At 35.5% G+C, this 14544-nt stretch overlaps 1 protein-coding gene across 19 annotated transcripts in view; it reads right to left on the reverse strand.

The window, feature by feature from the left end:
- Nucleotides 1–14544, reverse strand: part of PPFIA2 (PTPRF interacting protein alpha 2) — a 476082-nt gene that overhangs the window by 187484 nt on the left and 274054 nt on the right. For all 19 annotated transcript variants that reach the window (XM_067697456.1, XM_067697448.1, XM_067697445.1 and 16 more), the window contains one exon: nt 7288–7389. In XM_067697456.1, the coding sequence (XP_067553557.1) occupies nt 7288–7389 (102 nt within the window). The remainder of the gene's footprint in view (nt 1–7287; nt 7390–14544) is intronic.

Below are 14544 nucleotides of genomic sequence, written 5' to 3' on the forward strand. Positions count from 1 at the left end.
AACAACTCTTCAGACAAATGGGAATATGGGATATCTGACCCAGACAGATTTGACAAAGTAATAAGTAGATTAACGTCAAAAAAGGGGCATTGTCTCCCGTGGTTCATGGATAGCTGCTGAAGTGACCACCTGAGTTATCCTGAAATGGGCTGTCTCTGACAGTAAGGCTTTGATGGACTGAGTCATATGTACAAAAGACCATTTTGAAGGGCAGGAAGAATATAAGGACAATGAGGTGAGCTGGGTGCTTTGAGTTGCATTGAAGAGTTTAAAGAAAGAAAATGACAAGCATAAGGTTTTAAATTTTAGGTCAAGGCTCAGAGAACTCAACAGTTGCTACGGCTGCTCATAACAGCCTCTTATTGAGGTCCCAAGACATAACGGAAAAAAGATAAAGAGCCTGATCTAGGAGAGGTCATTGAACTACAATGTATGATGAATCCAGAGCCTTGCCAGGTGTCTTATTTGGAAATGTTGGCACTACTATGAAAATAAAAAGGTACCACCAAGAATTAGAGAAAGGAAATTTAGAAAGTTTCAGATGAATCTGATTTACTTTATCCACCAAATTCCAATGGGTCGCCCTGCTTCACTGATAAGTGTCATCTTATTTGTCTTAACAACCATGCATGACTCAATCATTAAGTAGGTGCCTGGCAAAACATAGCCTATGTTCCCCCCTCTTGAATCTGGTTGGGCCTGTGACTCTTTTGATCAACCTGTGTTGTATGGTGACAGTGACAATTTGTGACTTTTGAGTCTAGGTCCTAAGAGGCAATGCAGTTTCCATCTAGTTCACTGGAGTACTTGTTCTTAGGTCCCAGAGCCACCACACAAAAACTCACTAGTCTGAGACCACTGTGCCACAGAGGTCATATGGAGGTTCTCAGATATAAAGTCCCAGTTAAATCTGTCTGTCCTTCAGTCACTCCAGCCCAGGTGCTAGACACAAGAGCAAAGGAGTTATCTCACAAGTAGATCTTTCAGCCTCCAGATATTTGAGTCACCACCTGAAAATCATATGCTAAAGCTGGTCCATACTATCTTGTGAGAGAGGATAATTTTCAGAAATCTTGTGAGCTGGTAGTTAAGCACAGTTATTGTTGAAGCTTACATTATGTAAGCTTTGATTTAATAAAATGTTTTTAAAAGATAGTGAATGCTCAAAATATATCACTTCCTAATTATCTTACTATATTATACTATTACTCATGCCTATAGGGTTGTTTACTTCAATGGTATTTGATAGTAGAAAATACTATATAATGGTTCACTACTGTGCATCTTTTCCCAACTCTGCATTTAGTGACATGTTGGAAGTTTGAAAACAGCCACCATGGGAGTATTAACACCACAGAAATTAACAAACAGTATATATCAGTGCTTTTTGCTTTTTCTGATAAAAATAAATCATCTACCAGTCACTAGCCATCAAGTCATCCCAGCTGAGAGCCCAAACCTTATGGAGAAAAGAAGGGCTGTCACCACTGTGTCCTTTCTGAATCCCTGACCCATAGAACTGTGTGTATAGTAAAATATTGTTTGTGCCATTAAATTTGGGGGTAGTTTATTATAAAGCAATAGATAATCAGAAAATCTCCCCTAAAGGGACCTGTGCCCATGTAGCATGGTAACAGCTAAGGAAAATAGAATACAAAACAGTTTTGGCTATTAGCTCTAAACTACGACTATATCTTTGGTACCCACTGGTATAAACGCGTTCAATAATCTGGTAGACAAAATGATTCATCCTCTGGGTATTGACTTATTTCTTTGGCCACCACAGCATTTGCTCAATGGGCATAAAATAGTGACCATGGTTTCTGGGATAGAAGTTATTCATTGAGACAAAATGGGCCTCTCATCATTAAGGTTGATAGGGTTACCACCCCAGCTGAATAGCCAATTTACTTGCTGTAGCCATCAACCTTGAAGTCCTGACATGGTGCAATATACCTAGAAACAAACTACTCATCTTGAATCAAGCAGATTACATCAAACCCCTTCCATCAGGGAGGCAGCTGTCTTTTGCTACTATAATAAAAACTTTTTCTGGATATGGATTTGCCTTATCTAATGGCTCTGCCTCTACCAGCAACACCATCTTATTAGATTTTTGCTTAAAATCCTGTTATCATACACAATATTACTTCTGCCCAAAAAAACTCATCTTACAGTGAAAGGGCTAATGCAATTGACTGATGCTCCCAGCCCTGTTTTTACCATGCTCTCACATTGTTCAGAAGCAGATGATCCTAAAGAAAGGTTAAGTGACCCAAGGAAGACTCTATTTTAATTTAAATTGAGAGGTAACACATTGATAGGTTGGGATGCTATCATCCTGGAATTAGTATACACTCAGAATTAGTGATGGAAGTAAGGTTCAGTTTCTCTCAGTTTCAGACCCGATATATATGGGTATAGACCCAGGTCCAGGAATCAAGGTTTAGAATTGGAATTTATATTTGCCAATAGGACTTTGTAACCAGTTGGAGAAAATAGGATCTTTCTATTTTTATTGTATCATACACATAGTATATATTATTTTCCCATTTTCTTGTTATATTTTTACCCTTTTACTCTATTTTATATTGGTTATGTTGATTCTGATGAACATTTAAAGTAGTCCATAGGTTACAGAATATTAAGATAAGATTGTGATTTAATGAGAGTAAGACTGTACACACTGAAGAACCCCATGAAGCTGGATGAAGCTGGATGCAGTTAACTAGAGGTTATGAACCTTCTTTTTTGATAAAGGGTGATTTTATTTTTGTTTAAGAAGTCTATTTGTATTGTTGGGTAGAGACATATCAGTATTGCTGCTATTTAGAATTTTAATATGAAAAAAGGGTATGATAAAATCTGGGTGGTAGTGCAGACTGCCATTTCAGGTTGCCCCAAATCTTTTGAATATACCCTCCATGTTTGCTAGGTCTCCACGTTCTGAATGCCATCTTCCCACAGTAGGATTCAAGGAACACTTCTCAGGCATGTTTACCACCAGGTGGCAGACATGTGACTTAAGAGCCGGCCAGCCAGAGCTCCCTGCACAGGACAGATTCTGAGGGGATCCAGATGAGGAAACATTCTGGGCATGGGGCATCGATTTTGCTGGCACAGGTATTAGCAGATGCTGCATGTTTCTGGGACTTGGGGTGTAAAATAAACTTACAAAGCTAAGAAACATGGTCCTAGAAATTGTGCCTGGAAGTTCAGTTTAGAGATTTCTTATATGCTTTAATTAATGCCTTCTTGATTAAAATAGCAAACTGTGTTGTTTTGTGCAATTAGGAACTCTCATCCATATAACAATAAAACCAATTGTGTTTTTATTCATATAAAACAGACTCCTTAAGGGCTTAAAAATTTATTCTGAATACTCCTCGATGCCTAGGAAAATATTCTATATAATATATGCTTAGTACTTGTTGAATTGAACTAATAATGAATGTACATTATGTATATTGGAGAATGTGGCCAAAAATGTCCTAATCTAGCATGTTTCTATAGCTTTAAACTTCAAGTGAAAATAAAAATAAAAAGGAACTTACCTAAGATGACACTAACAGTCTACTACTTTGTACACCTTCGCTGGGAGCCAAACTTTAATCGAATGTTTCATAAATCTTGCAGAAGGCACTCTCTTTGGTACACTCAAAGGACTGCAGGGACCATGTGAGTGGCCATTCATCTATGTTGGAATTCACTTTAAATGACCACAGCCTATATATGTATACACACAAACATATAATATTGTATATGCATATACACATACTGCCTCACTGGGAATTTTTAAGCTAAATTTCTAAAACTATAAATCTTTCCATTAGATATGAATTCAACATAACCTTGTGTGCAATTATTTTCAAACACACACGGCTTTCAAGTAGAAATGCATTCTGCCCTGTAAATTAATTTGGCCTCTGTAATATGGTCACATAACACAATACTAACATCTGAAAATGAAAACCTTCAAATTGATTGCTTTCATGATCAGTCCACTCAGCATCCTTTACTCTCAAGTATGGTTTAGATAACCTATGTGTCTTCTTATGTATGTGTTTGAGTCCCACATTGAAATAGCTGTTGGGAGGGTATATGTCCTATCTTATTCACTCTTGTATCAGTCATATCTTGTTGTAGCACTTTCAAAAATATATATACATGAATCCATACACGCATGCACATATCTTCACCTGCTTTCAACTTCCTTTCTCAACTGGATTGTATGTTCTACTCATCGAGGAAATAAGTTTGGAGGGAATCTGTTAACTTGTATAAACAGGTTTGTCAAGAACGGGAAGCTTTTCTTTATTAATGGCAGGTGTCTGATTGTATTTGAACATTTATTTAACATAATTATTTTGGATCAAAACAAAAAGGCATAGTAAGGAATGTTTCAAATTCAGTCTTTCATTTGAACTAAAGATAACTGTCTTTTTTTTAGTTTATAACCTATGAGATGAAATTACAGTGTAATGATTCATAACTGACATTAAGACTAGCTCTTGAAACCCTAACTTCTCTTTCAAAGTCATACAATAGTTGCATTCTGAAACACTGTTAATAATATAAACCATCCTTTGAGATCTTCAGGCACAAAAACAGTTGAAACAACAAAACAACAACAAAACTTGTCTACTCTGATATTAAGAAATAATTATATTAATATTTCTAGTTTTCCTTTACTTTTTAATTAATTCAGGTAATTCTGCCAAAACATAAGTTTTAGTAGTCAATTTGAGGATGTTGAAATAATGGCAGGAATGCTGTTTTCTGTAAGTATAACTTGCCTAGGTATGGTCAGAGAAGTTTTAGGAATAATAAAATTTGTTTCATCATTTTTTCTACATTTTTGGTAGTATGGAAACATTAAACAATAAAGCTTGGTTGAATGTTTCTGTAAATACCCACTACAATTTATGAAGTTTTTATTTTTGTATAATCATGAATAACATTAGGATGATTTTATTTGGATGTTCTCAATTTAATAGGGCATTATGGAGGAAGAAAGAAAGTGGCCTGATTTTCAGCCCTGGGTATTTCTGGGGTGGTGGGGGAGGGTGAGAGGTGGTTATGTAACTTAAGAAGTTATTATATAATCAATATTTTGCACAAGGAAGGTTTCATAAATCTATTTTCCTTGACATAATGAACAACAAAAATCCTCCACATCATTGCTTTAGGAAAGGTAGAAAAATGTTTTCCAGCTTGATTCATGTTTTCAAAGTAGTTATGGTTCACGTTTAAAAATCAATGGCTTCATTTTCTATTACCCTATTGGAACTTAATATTTGTACTTCTCTCACTTTGATTCCTGAATGGGTATTTCAAGTACAGCTTGCCTTGCTTTCTTTGTTGCCCCAAATTCCTTTGCAGATGCAATAACGACAGGTAGTTCCAAGCTTCATGGGGTGTAATGTGATGAAAGCTGTGAGGATGCTGTTGCCAAACCTCCCAGTCTCTGGAATTAGTCACAATCAAGAAGGCATAACGCACTCCATACTACAGTGGTCAACTCTTAGGCAATGTTTCCCCTAAACTGTAGTAAATCTTTGAGTTTCTTCCTCATGGCTAAGGGCACAGGCTCTGGAGTTAGTTTGTCTTAGCTTTCAAATCCCTTCCCTGCTATTTACTAAATGTGTGATTTCTGGTAAGCGATTTGCCCTTTTCTGAGCTCAGCTGCCTCACCTGTAAAAAGGGGATAATTATAATATTTCCCTCATAGGGCTGTAGAAAGGGTTAAAGGGCTGTATAAAGGAGAAATACATACATGGCTAATAAAAGAGTTTCTTGTGCATTTTAAATAAGATTAGTTGGAAGTCTACTGGGAAGTTTGCATTTCCCTCCATTTTTAGCTTCCTGTTCCTGCTTTTACATTTGGCTATATTGAGTTACACTTGGGAATGTTGCCTAAAGCATTAAAATAGAAAATAGTGAAATAGGGCAGAATAAATCTCATGGCAGAAATACATTTTAAATTTGTATGGAAAATACATTTTAAATTTGTATGATTTAAAAATCAAGGGTGGGAAAAATATATAGAGGGAGAAAGAAACAGAAAAAAATAATCTGACACCTGATAACACGATCTAAATTGCTCTTGTTATGTTCTATAAGAGGCAGTCCATGTGACTGGCTCATCAAAGTCTCAATGAAAACCAATTCCTTACGTACATAACCTGTGAATTCTCTTTACCATAAAGTAAGACCCTGAAAAATAAGAAACTGAGTTTGATCATATAACTATTATGCATGCAATGGTATCTCTCATTCCATGGTCACAAGCTCATTCCAGGGGCACAAGCTGACTGTTTGTGGAGCTGTCATTTTTATATTACTCTCTAAGACCAAGCATGCAATGAATATACAGTTAACTGTAACTTACCTTCTCAGCATGAATCTGCCATAGCTCTAACACTTAAAATATTTTCACCTACTTCACATTGAGATTGAACTATAATCACACCAAAGTGGTTTTTCTTTACATTCTTTTACTAGAGGAACTTCTCTTATTTATGGGTAATATGGCGATTTATATATTTTATGAAATTTAGTGAATTTTTCTTCTGAACTAGAAAATATAGCATCTTTGATGAAATTTTAAACTTTAATGTTACATGGCATGTTATGAGATTAAACAAATACATGGGTTTCCAAGAACAGAATACTGTAAATTCCATCAGGTTCATAAAATCACAATATCAGAACTGGAAGTCTCCTTAATGATCCTCTAAAACAGAAAAGGTATGCCTCTTTTAATTAGGAGAGTCCTGTTCCAGTGGTTTTATGTTTTTAAACACCTTTTAAAAAATTGTTATTTTTCTGGGGTGAGGTGAGGGTGAATGTTAGGTCATGCCCTCATAGCACCCCAAAGTCAAAACTCATGCTCCCCTCTCAAACCCATTGCCCTCCCCCATCACCCACCACCAGCTTCTGAAGTATCATTGCCCACCTATTCCAATGCAACAGTTTGAAACTCACTATTGAAATACAACTCTTCTTTTTAAAGTCGAATAAAGCAAAGACCAGAAGAAATACTAACTTTTTTTAAGGCAACATAATGATTTAGTAGCCGAGACTGTAATTTAGGTTTCCTGTCTTCCTGTTTTGACTTTTGTAGTACAGTAAATTCTTCTTTAATTTAAGTAACAGACCATGAGTTGGCGTCTGCTTAAAGTCTTGCTCAAGTTTTTAAAGGCTTATATTTCTATGAGTATACTAGAGATAAGGCACTGAGCTATACATGGAATTAATTCCAAGCAAAGGCAGTTTTATACTTACTCTTGTATTGTTTCTTTCAGCTTTAAGTTCAGAAATTTCTTCTTCCTTTTCTAGAAGTTGTTCTCTGCAGGCATTTAATTCTTTTGTCAGTGCAGCAAATTCCTGAAAGAGGAATAAAAAATTTTGAAGACATATTCCAGATTAAAAAAATGTATTCCAGCAGGAAGAAAAAAAAATCAAAATATAAACTTTTGAGTGTAGAGAATAGAAAACATGGCCTAGATGACTATACATTGCTGTTATTTATATGTACATTGCTGTTATTAAATTAACTTGGTTCCAACTTTAAAAAAATGCTAGTACACGGTATTTAACAAATACATATTATAATACGCTGCTCAGATGAGTGCATAAAATATATTTCAAAATGTATCAGATACATCATATTGAATTTAACATTAGTATGATAGCATATTGATAATATAGAATAATTTAAATATGGCTAATTTTGTGAACAACTCCAAAGATCTCATACTCTCGTTCCAGATAGCAATGTTTAGACTGAGCATACTACATCATAAGAAAAAAACAACAACCACCACCAACAATCAAAAAAAAAATTCTTAAATAAACTATTTAGAGATTAAGAAGTTTACTTATTTAATAGGCGGAAGAAAGAGAATGCACTTGTATCTTACAAAATAATAAACGTATCTAAGACTTGATAACATTATCTAAGATTCTCTTATTAATTTATGCATTTAGACACAATAAAGTTTGCTTAAAAAGAAGGGTAAGACACTTAATTCAACTATTCAGTTACTCCAACTTACAAACAAATATTTTTAAATAATTTTGAAAAATAGTAAATAGTAATAGATCCATATTAACATTAAATTCTTTACAGTGATTCTCAGTAATAAAATTGATGCTTGTCAAATGCATGTAAATATTTGGGAAAATTTGGCACCAGGCTGGGAAAGCACTGTCAGAAGATCAAAAAGAAAAGCAAAATGAGGAGACAGGTTTGGTTAACCTAATCTCCACAAAGGCAAATTTAGCAAAAAGTAAATGAATATGATGATTATGCAAAGCTGGGAAAGGTTTAGGGTTTATATTTTTGTTTGCTTCAAACCACTTATTGTGCTAAGTTTCTCTGAGTGACTTCAAACCAAGTGGGTACTTCAAAGACCTCAGAGTAGACTTAGTGTAGAATCAAGATGAAAGAGTTCATTGTTACATTTGGCTGGCATTACAGATAAATGTTTTCTCCTCTGATTGGTGCCTGCTTAAATGTTGATATTCTCTGAGTATATTATTTAAGTGGAGAATGGAAATAAGCAACAAGTAGAAAACAATAAACACTTCCATAAAAAATTTTTCTTCATATAAATGGCATAGTTTTGATGGAGAAAAGAAGAAAGTAACAAAGATTCTGCATTGTATATTATTAACATATATATTTAAAATTAATCCTATACTCATGAATATTATAAGGCAAAATATTAATCAAATATGTACATTTAACATCATACCATTTTTAAACAAAACATGTATCTGGTTTATCTTTCTAGAGATTTAGCTTGCTATCTACAGAAAGAAATAAAAAGATCAGAAGGAAATATTTCAGAATATTAACATTACATATTTCCAGGTGGTAAAATTATCAGTGAATTTTGTTTTTAGCTTTCTGCTATGTATTTGTCATCAAAACTTTCTATAATAGAGAAACATGCTTTTATGCTTAGTGAAAAAAGAAAATATAAATCTGTAAGTGCACTGAAACAATCATGTGTTCATAACCAACGACAGAAATTAGTCAAGATGTTATTGGTGACAGAGACTTTGCATTTTTAATTCACTATCATGGCACTGATTCTGAGCAAACTATTTAGTGACTCCATGTATTAAGATTAGTCTTACATTTATTAACTTTCTAGCAAATTTCAGGCACTATCTTCACATCCATTATTTCATCTTGCTCTCTAAATAAATAGTGAGGGAGTCTCATTCCCATTTTATGGCTGAGGAAACTGAATTATCAAGATATAAGTTGAAGTTCATGAAGCTCACAACCCATAGAGAGTGAATTATGCTGTGAACACAGTTCTCCAGACTGTGTGTCCAGTGCTTCTGCACTATACCATTTTGACCTGTTAATCAGGTTTTTTCTTTTTTTTTTTTTATACAGCAGGTTCTTATTAGTTATCAATTTCATACATATTAGTGTATATATGTCAATCCCAATCTCCCAAATCATCCCACCACCAAACCCCCTGCTCCCGCCAGCCACTTTCCCCTCTTGGTGTCCATACATTTGTTCTCAACATCTGTGTCTCTATTTCTGCCTTGCAAACTGGTTCATCTGTAACATTTTTCTAGATTCCACATATATGCATTAATATATGATATTTATTTTTCTCTTTCTGACTTACTTCACTCTGTATGACAGTCTCTAGGTCCATGCATGTCTCTACAAATAACCCAACTTTGTTCCTTTTTATGGCTGAGTAATATTCCATTGTATATATATGTACCCCATCTTCTTTATCCATTCGTCTGTCGATGGGCATTTAGGTTGCTTCCATGTCCTGGCTATTGTAAACAGTGCTGCAATGAACATTGGGGGTGCCTGTGTCTTTTTGAACTATGGTTTTCTCTGGGTATATGCCCAGTAGTGGGATTGCTGAGTCATATGGTAATTCTATTTTTAGTTTTTTTTTTTTTTAATGGCTGTGTTGGGTCTTCGTTTCTGTGCGAGGGCTTTCTCTAGTTGTGGCAAGCGGGGGCCACCCTTCATCGCGGTGCGCGGGCTTCTCACTATCGCGGCCTCTCTTGTTGCGGAGCGCAGGCTCAGTAGTTGTGGCTCACGGGCTTAGTCGCTCCGCGGCATGTGGGATCTTCCCAGACCAGGGCTCGAACCCGTGTCCCCTGCATCGGCAGGCAGACTCTCAACCACAGCGCCACCAGGGAAGCCCCTATTTTTAGTTTTTTAAGGAACCTCCATACTGTTCTCCATAGTGGCTGTATCAATTTACATTCCCACCAACAGTGCAAGAGGGTTCCCTTTACTCCATACCCTCTCCAGCATTTACTCTTTGTAGATTTTCTGATGATGCCCATTCTAGCTGGTGAGAGGCGATACCTCATTGTAGTCTTGATTTGCATTTCTCTAATAATTAGTGATGCTGAGCAGCTTTTCATGTGCTTCTTGGCCATCGGTATGTATTCTTTGGAGAAATGTCTATTTAGGTCTTCTGCTCATTTTTGGATTGGGTTGTTTGTTAAATATTGAGATGCATGAGCTGTTTATATATTTTGGAGATTAATCCTTTCTCCGTTGATTCATTTGTAAATAGTTTCTCCCATTCTGAAGGTTGTCTTTTTGTCTTGTTTATGGTTTCCTTTGCTGTGCAAAAGCTTTTAAGTTTCATTAGGTCCCATTTGTTTATTTTTGTTTTTATTTCCATTACTCTAGGAGGTGGATCAAAAAAGATCTTGCTGTGATTTATGTCAAAGAGTGCTCTGCCTATATTTTCCGCTAAGAGTTTTATAGTGTCCAGTCTTAGATTTAGGTCTCTAATCCATTTTGAGTTTATTTACGTGTATGGTGTCAGGGATTGTTCTAATTTCATTCTTTTACATGTAGCTGTCCAGTTTTCCCAGCACCACTTATTGAAGAGACTGTCTTTTCTCCATTGTATATCCTTGCCTCCTTTCTCATAGATTAGTTGACCATAGGTGCGTGAGTTTATCTCTGGGCTTTCTATCCTGTTCCATTGATCTATATTTCTGTTTTTGTGCCAGTACTCTATTGTCTTGATTACTGTAACTTTGTAGTAGAGTCTGAAGTCAGGGAGTGTGATTCCTCCAGCTCCGTTTTTTTCCCTCAAGACTGCTTTGGCTATTCAGGGGTCTTTTGTGTCTCCATACAAATTTTAAGCTTTCTTGTTCTAGTTCTGTAAAAAATGCCATTGGTAATTTGATAGGGATCGCATTGAATCTGTAGATTGTTTTGGGTAGTATAGTCATTTTCACAATATTGATTCTTCCAATCCAAGAACATGGCATATCTCTCCATCTGTTGGTATCACCTATAATTTCTTTCATCAGTGTCTTACAGCTTTCTGCATACAGGTCTTTTGTCTCCCTAGGTAGGTTTATTCCTAGGTATTTTATTCTTTTTCTTGCAATGGTAAATGGGAATGTTTCCTTAATTTTTCTTTCAAGTTTTTCATCATTAGTGTATAGGAATGCAAGAGATTTCTGTGCATTAATTTTGTATCCTGCAACTTTACCAGATTCATTGATTAGCTTTATTAGTTTCATGGTGGCATCTTTAGGATTCTCTATGTATACTCTTATGTCATCTGCAAACAGGGACAGTTTTACTTCTTCATTTCCAATTTGTACCCCTTTTATTTCTTTGTCTTCTCTGATTGCCATGGCTAGGACTTCCAAAGCTATGTTAAATAATAGTGGTGAGAGTGGATATCCTTGTGTTGCTCTTAATCTTAGAGGAAATGCTTAGTTTTTCACCATTGAGAATGATGTTTGCTGTGGGTTTGTCGTATATGGCCTTTATTATGTTGAGGTAGGTTCCCTCTATGCCCACTTTCTGGAGAGTATTTTTTATCATAAATCGGTCTTGAATTTTGTCAAAAGGTTTTTCTGCATCTATTGAGATGATCATATGGTTTTTATCTTTTAATTTGTTAATATGGTGTATCACATTGATTGATTTGCATATATTGAAGAATCCTTGCATCCCTGGGATAAATCCCACTTGATCATGGTGTATGAGCCTTTTAATGTGCTGTTGGATTCTGTTTGCTAGGATTTTGTTGAGGATATTTGCATCTATATTCATCAGTGATAATGGTCTGTAATTTTCTTTTTTTGTAGTATCTTTGTCTGGGTTGGGTATCAGGGTGATGGTGGCATCATAGAATGAGTTTGGGAATGTTCCTACCTCTGCAACTTTTTGGAAGAGTTTGAGAAGGATGGGTGTTAGCTCTTTTCTAAGTGTTTGATAGAATTCACCTGTGAAGCCATCTGGTCCTGGACTCTTCTTTGTTGGAAGATTTTTAATCAGTTTCAATTTCATTACTTGTGATTGGTCTGTGCATATTTTCTATTTCTTCCTGGTTCAGTCTTGGAAGGTTATACCTTTCTAAGAATTTGTCCATTTCTTCCAGGTTGTCCATTTTATTGGCATAGAGTTGCTTGTAGTAGTGTCTTAGAATGCTTTGTATTTCTGCAGTGGCTGTTGTAACTTCTCCTTTTTCATTTCTAATTGTATTGAGTCCTTTCCCTGTTTTTCTTGATGAGTCTGGCTAATGGTTTATCAATTTTGTTTATCTTCTCTAGAACCAGCTTTTAGATTTATTGATCTTTGCTAATGTTTTCTTTGTTTGTATTTCATTTATTTCTGCTCCGATATTTATGATTTCTTTTGTTCTACTAACTTTGGGTTTTGTTTGTTCTTCTTTCTCTAGTTCCTTTAGGTGTAACATTAGATTGTTTATTTGAGATTTTTCTTGTTTATTGAGGTAGGCATGTATAGCTACAAACTTCCCTCTTAGAACTGCTTTTGCTGCATCCCATAGGTTTTGAATCATCATGTTTTCATTGTAATTTGTCTGTGGTATTTTTTGATTTCCTCTTTGATTTCTTCAGTGATCTCTTGGTTATTTAGTAACGTATTGTTTAGCCTCCTTGTGTTTGTGTTTTTTACGGTTTTTCCCTGTAATTGATTTCTAATCTCATAGTGTTGTGGTCAGAAAAGATGCTTGATATGATTTCAATTTTCTTAAATTTATTCAGGCTTGATTTGTGACCCAAGGTGTGATCTATCCTGGAGAATGTTCCGTGTGCACTTGAGAAGAACGTGTAATCTGCTGTTTTTGGATGGAATGTCCTATAAGTATCAATTAAATCTATCTGGTCTACTGTGTCATTTAAAGCTTGTGCTTCCTTATTAATGTTCCCTTTGGATGATCTGTCCATTGCTGTAAGTGAGGTGTTAAAGTCTCCTACTATTATTGTGTTACTGTCAATTTCCTCTTTTATAGCTGTTAGCAGTTGCCTTATGTATTGAGGGGCTGCTATGTTGGGTGCATATATTTTCATAATTGCTATATCTTCTTCTTGGATTGCTCCCTTGATCATTATGTAGTGTCCTTCCTTGTCTCTTGTAACACTCTTTATTTTAAAGTCTATTTTATCTGATATGAGTGTTGCTACTCCAGCTTTCTCTTGATTTCCAATTTGCATGGAATATCTTTTTCCATCCCCTCACTTTCAGTCTGTATATGTCCCTAGGTGAAGTGCATCTCTTGTAGACAGAATATAGATGGGTCTTGTTTTTGTATCCATTCAGCAAGCCTGTGTCTTTTGGTTGGAGCATTTAATCCATTCATGTTTAAGGTAATTATCGATATGTATGTCCCTATTACCATTTTCTTAATTGTTTTGGGTTTGTTTTGGTAGGTCCTTTTCTTCTCGTGTTTCCCACTTAGTAAAGTTCCTTTATCATTTGTTGTAGAGCTGGTTTGGTGGTGCTGAATTCTCTTCACTTTTGCTTGTCTGTAAAGCTTTTGATTTCTCTGTCGAATCTGAATCAGATCCTTGCCGGGTAGAGTAATCTTGGTTGTAGGTTCTTCCCTTTCATCACTTTAAATATATCATGTCACTCTCTTCTTGCTTGTAGAGTTTCTGCTGAGAAATCAGCTGTTAACCTTATGGGAGTTCCCTTGTATGTTATTTGTTGTTTTTCCCTTGTTGCTTTCAATAATTTGTCTTTGTCTTTAATTTTTGCCAATTTGATTACTATGTGTCTCAGCGTGTTTCTCCTTGGGTTTATCCTGCCTGGGACTCTCTGCACTTCCTGGACTTGGGTGGCTATTTCCTTTCCCATGTCAGGGAAGTTTTTGACTATAATCTCTTCAAATATTTTCTCAGGTACTTTCTCTCTCTCTTCTCCTTCTGGGACCCCTATTATGTCAATGTCGCTGCATTTAATGTTGTTCCAGAGGTCTTAGGCTGTCTTCATTTCTTTTCATTCTTTTTTCTTTGTTCTGTTCCATGGCAGTGAATTCCAGCATTCTGTTTTCCAGGTCACTTATCCTTTCTTCTGCCTCAGTTATTCTGCTATTGATTCCTTCTAGTGTATTTTTCATTTCATTTATTGTATTGTTTGTCTCTGTTTGTTTGTTCTTTAATATTTCTAGGTCTTTGTTAAACATTTCTTGCATCTTCTCGATCTTTGCCTCCATTCTTTTTCTGAGGCCCTGGATCATCTTCACTATCATTATT

Source organism: Pseudorca crassidens, chromosome 11 (assembly GCF_039906515.1).
Source record: "Pseudorca crassidens isolate mPseCra1 chromosome 11, mPseCra1.hap1, whole genome shotgun sequence".
NCBI lineage: Eukaryota > Metazoa > Chordata > Mammalia > Artiodactyla > Delphinidae > Pseudorca > Pseudorca crassidens.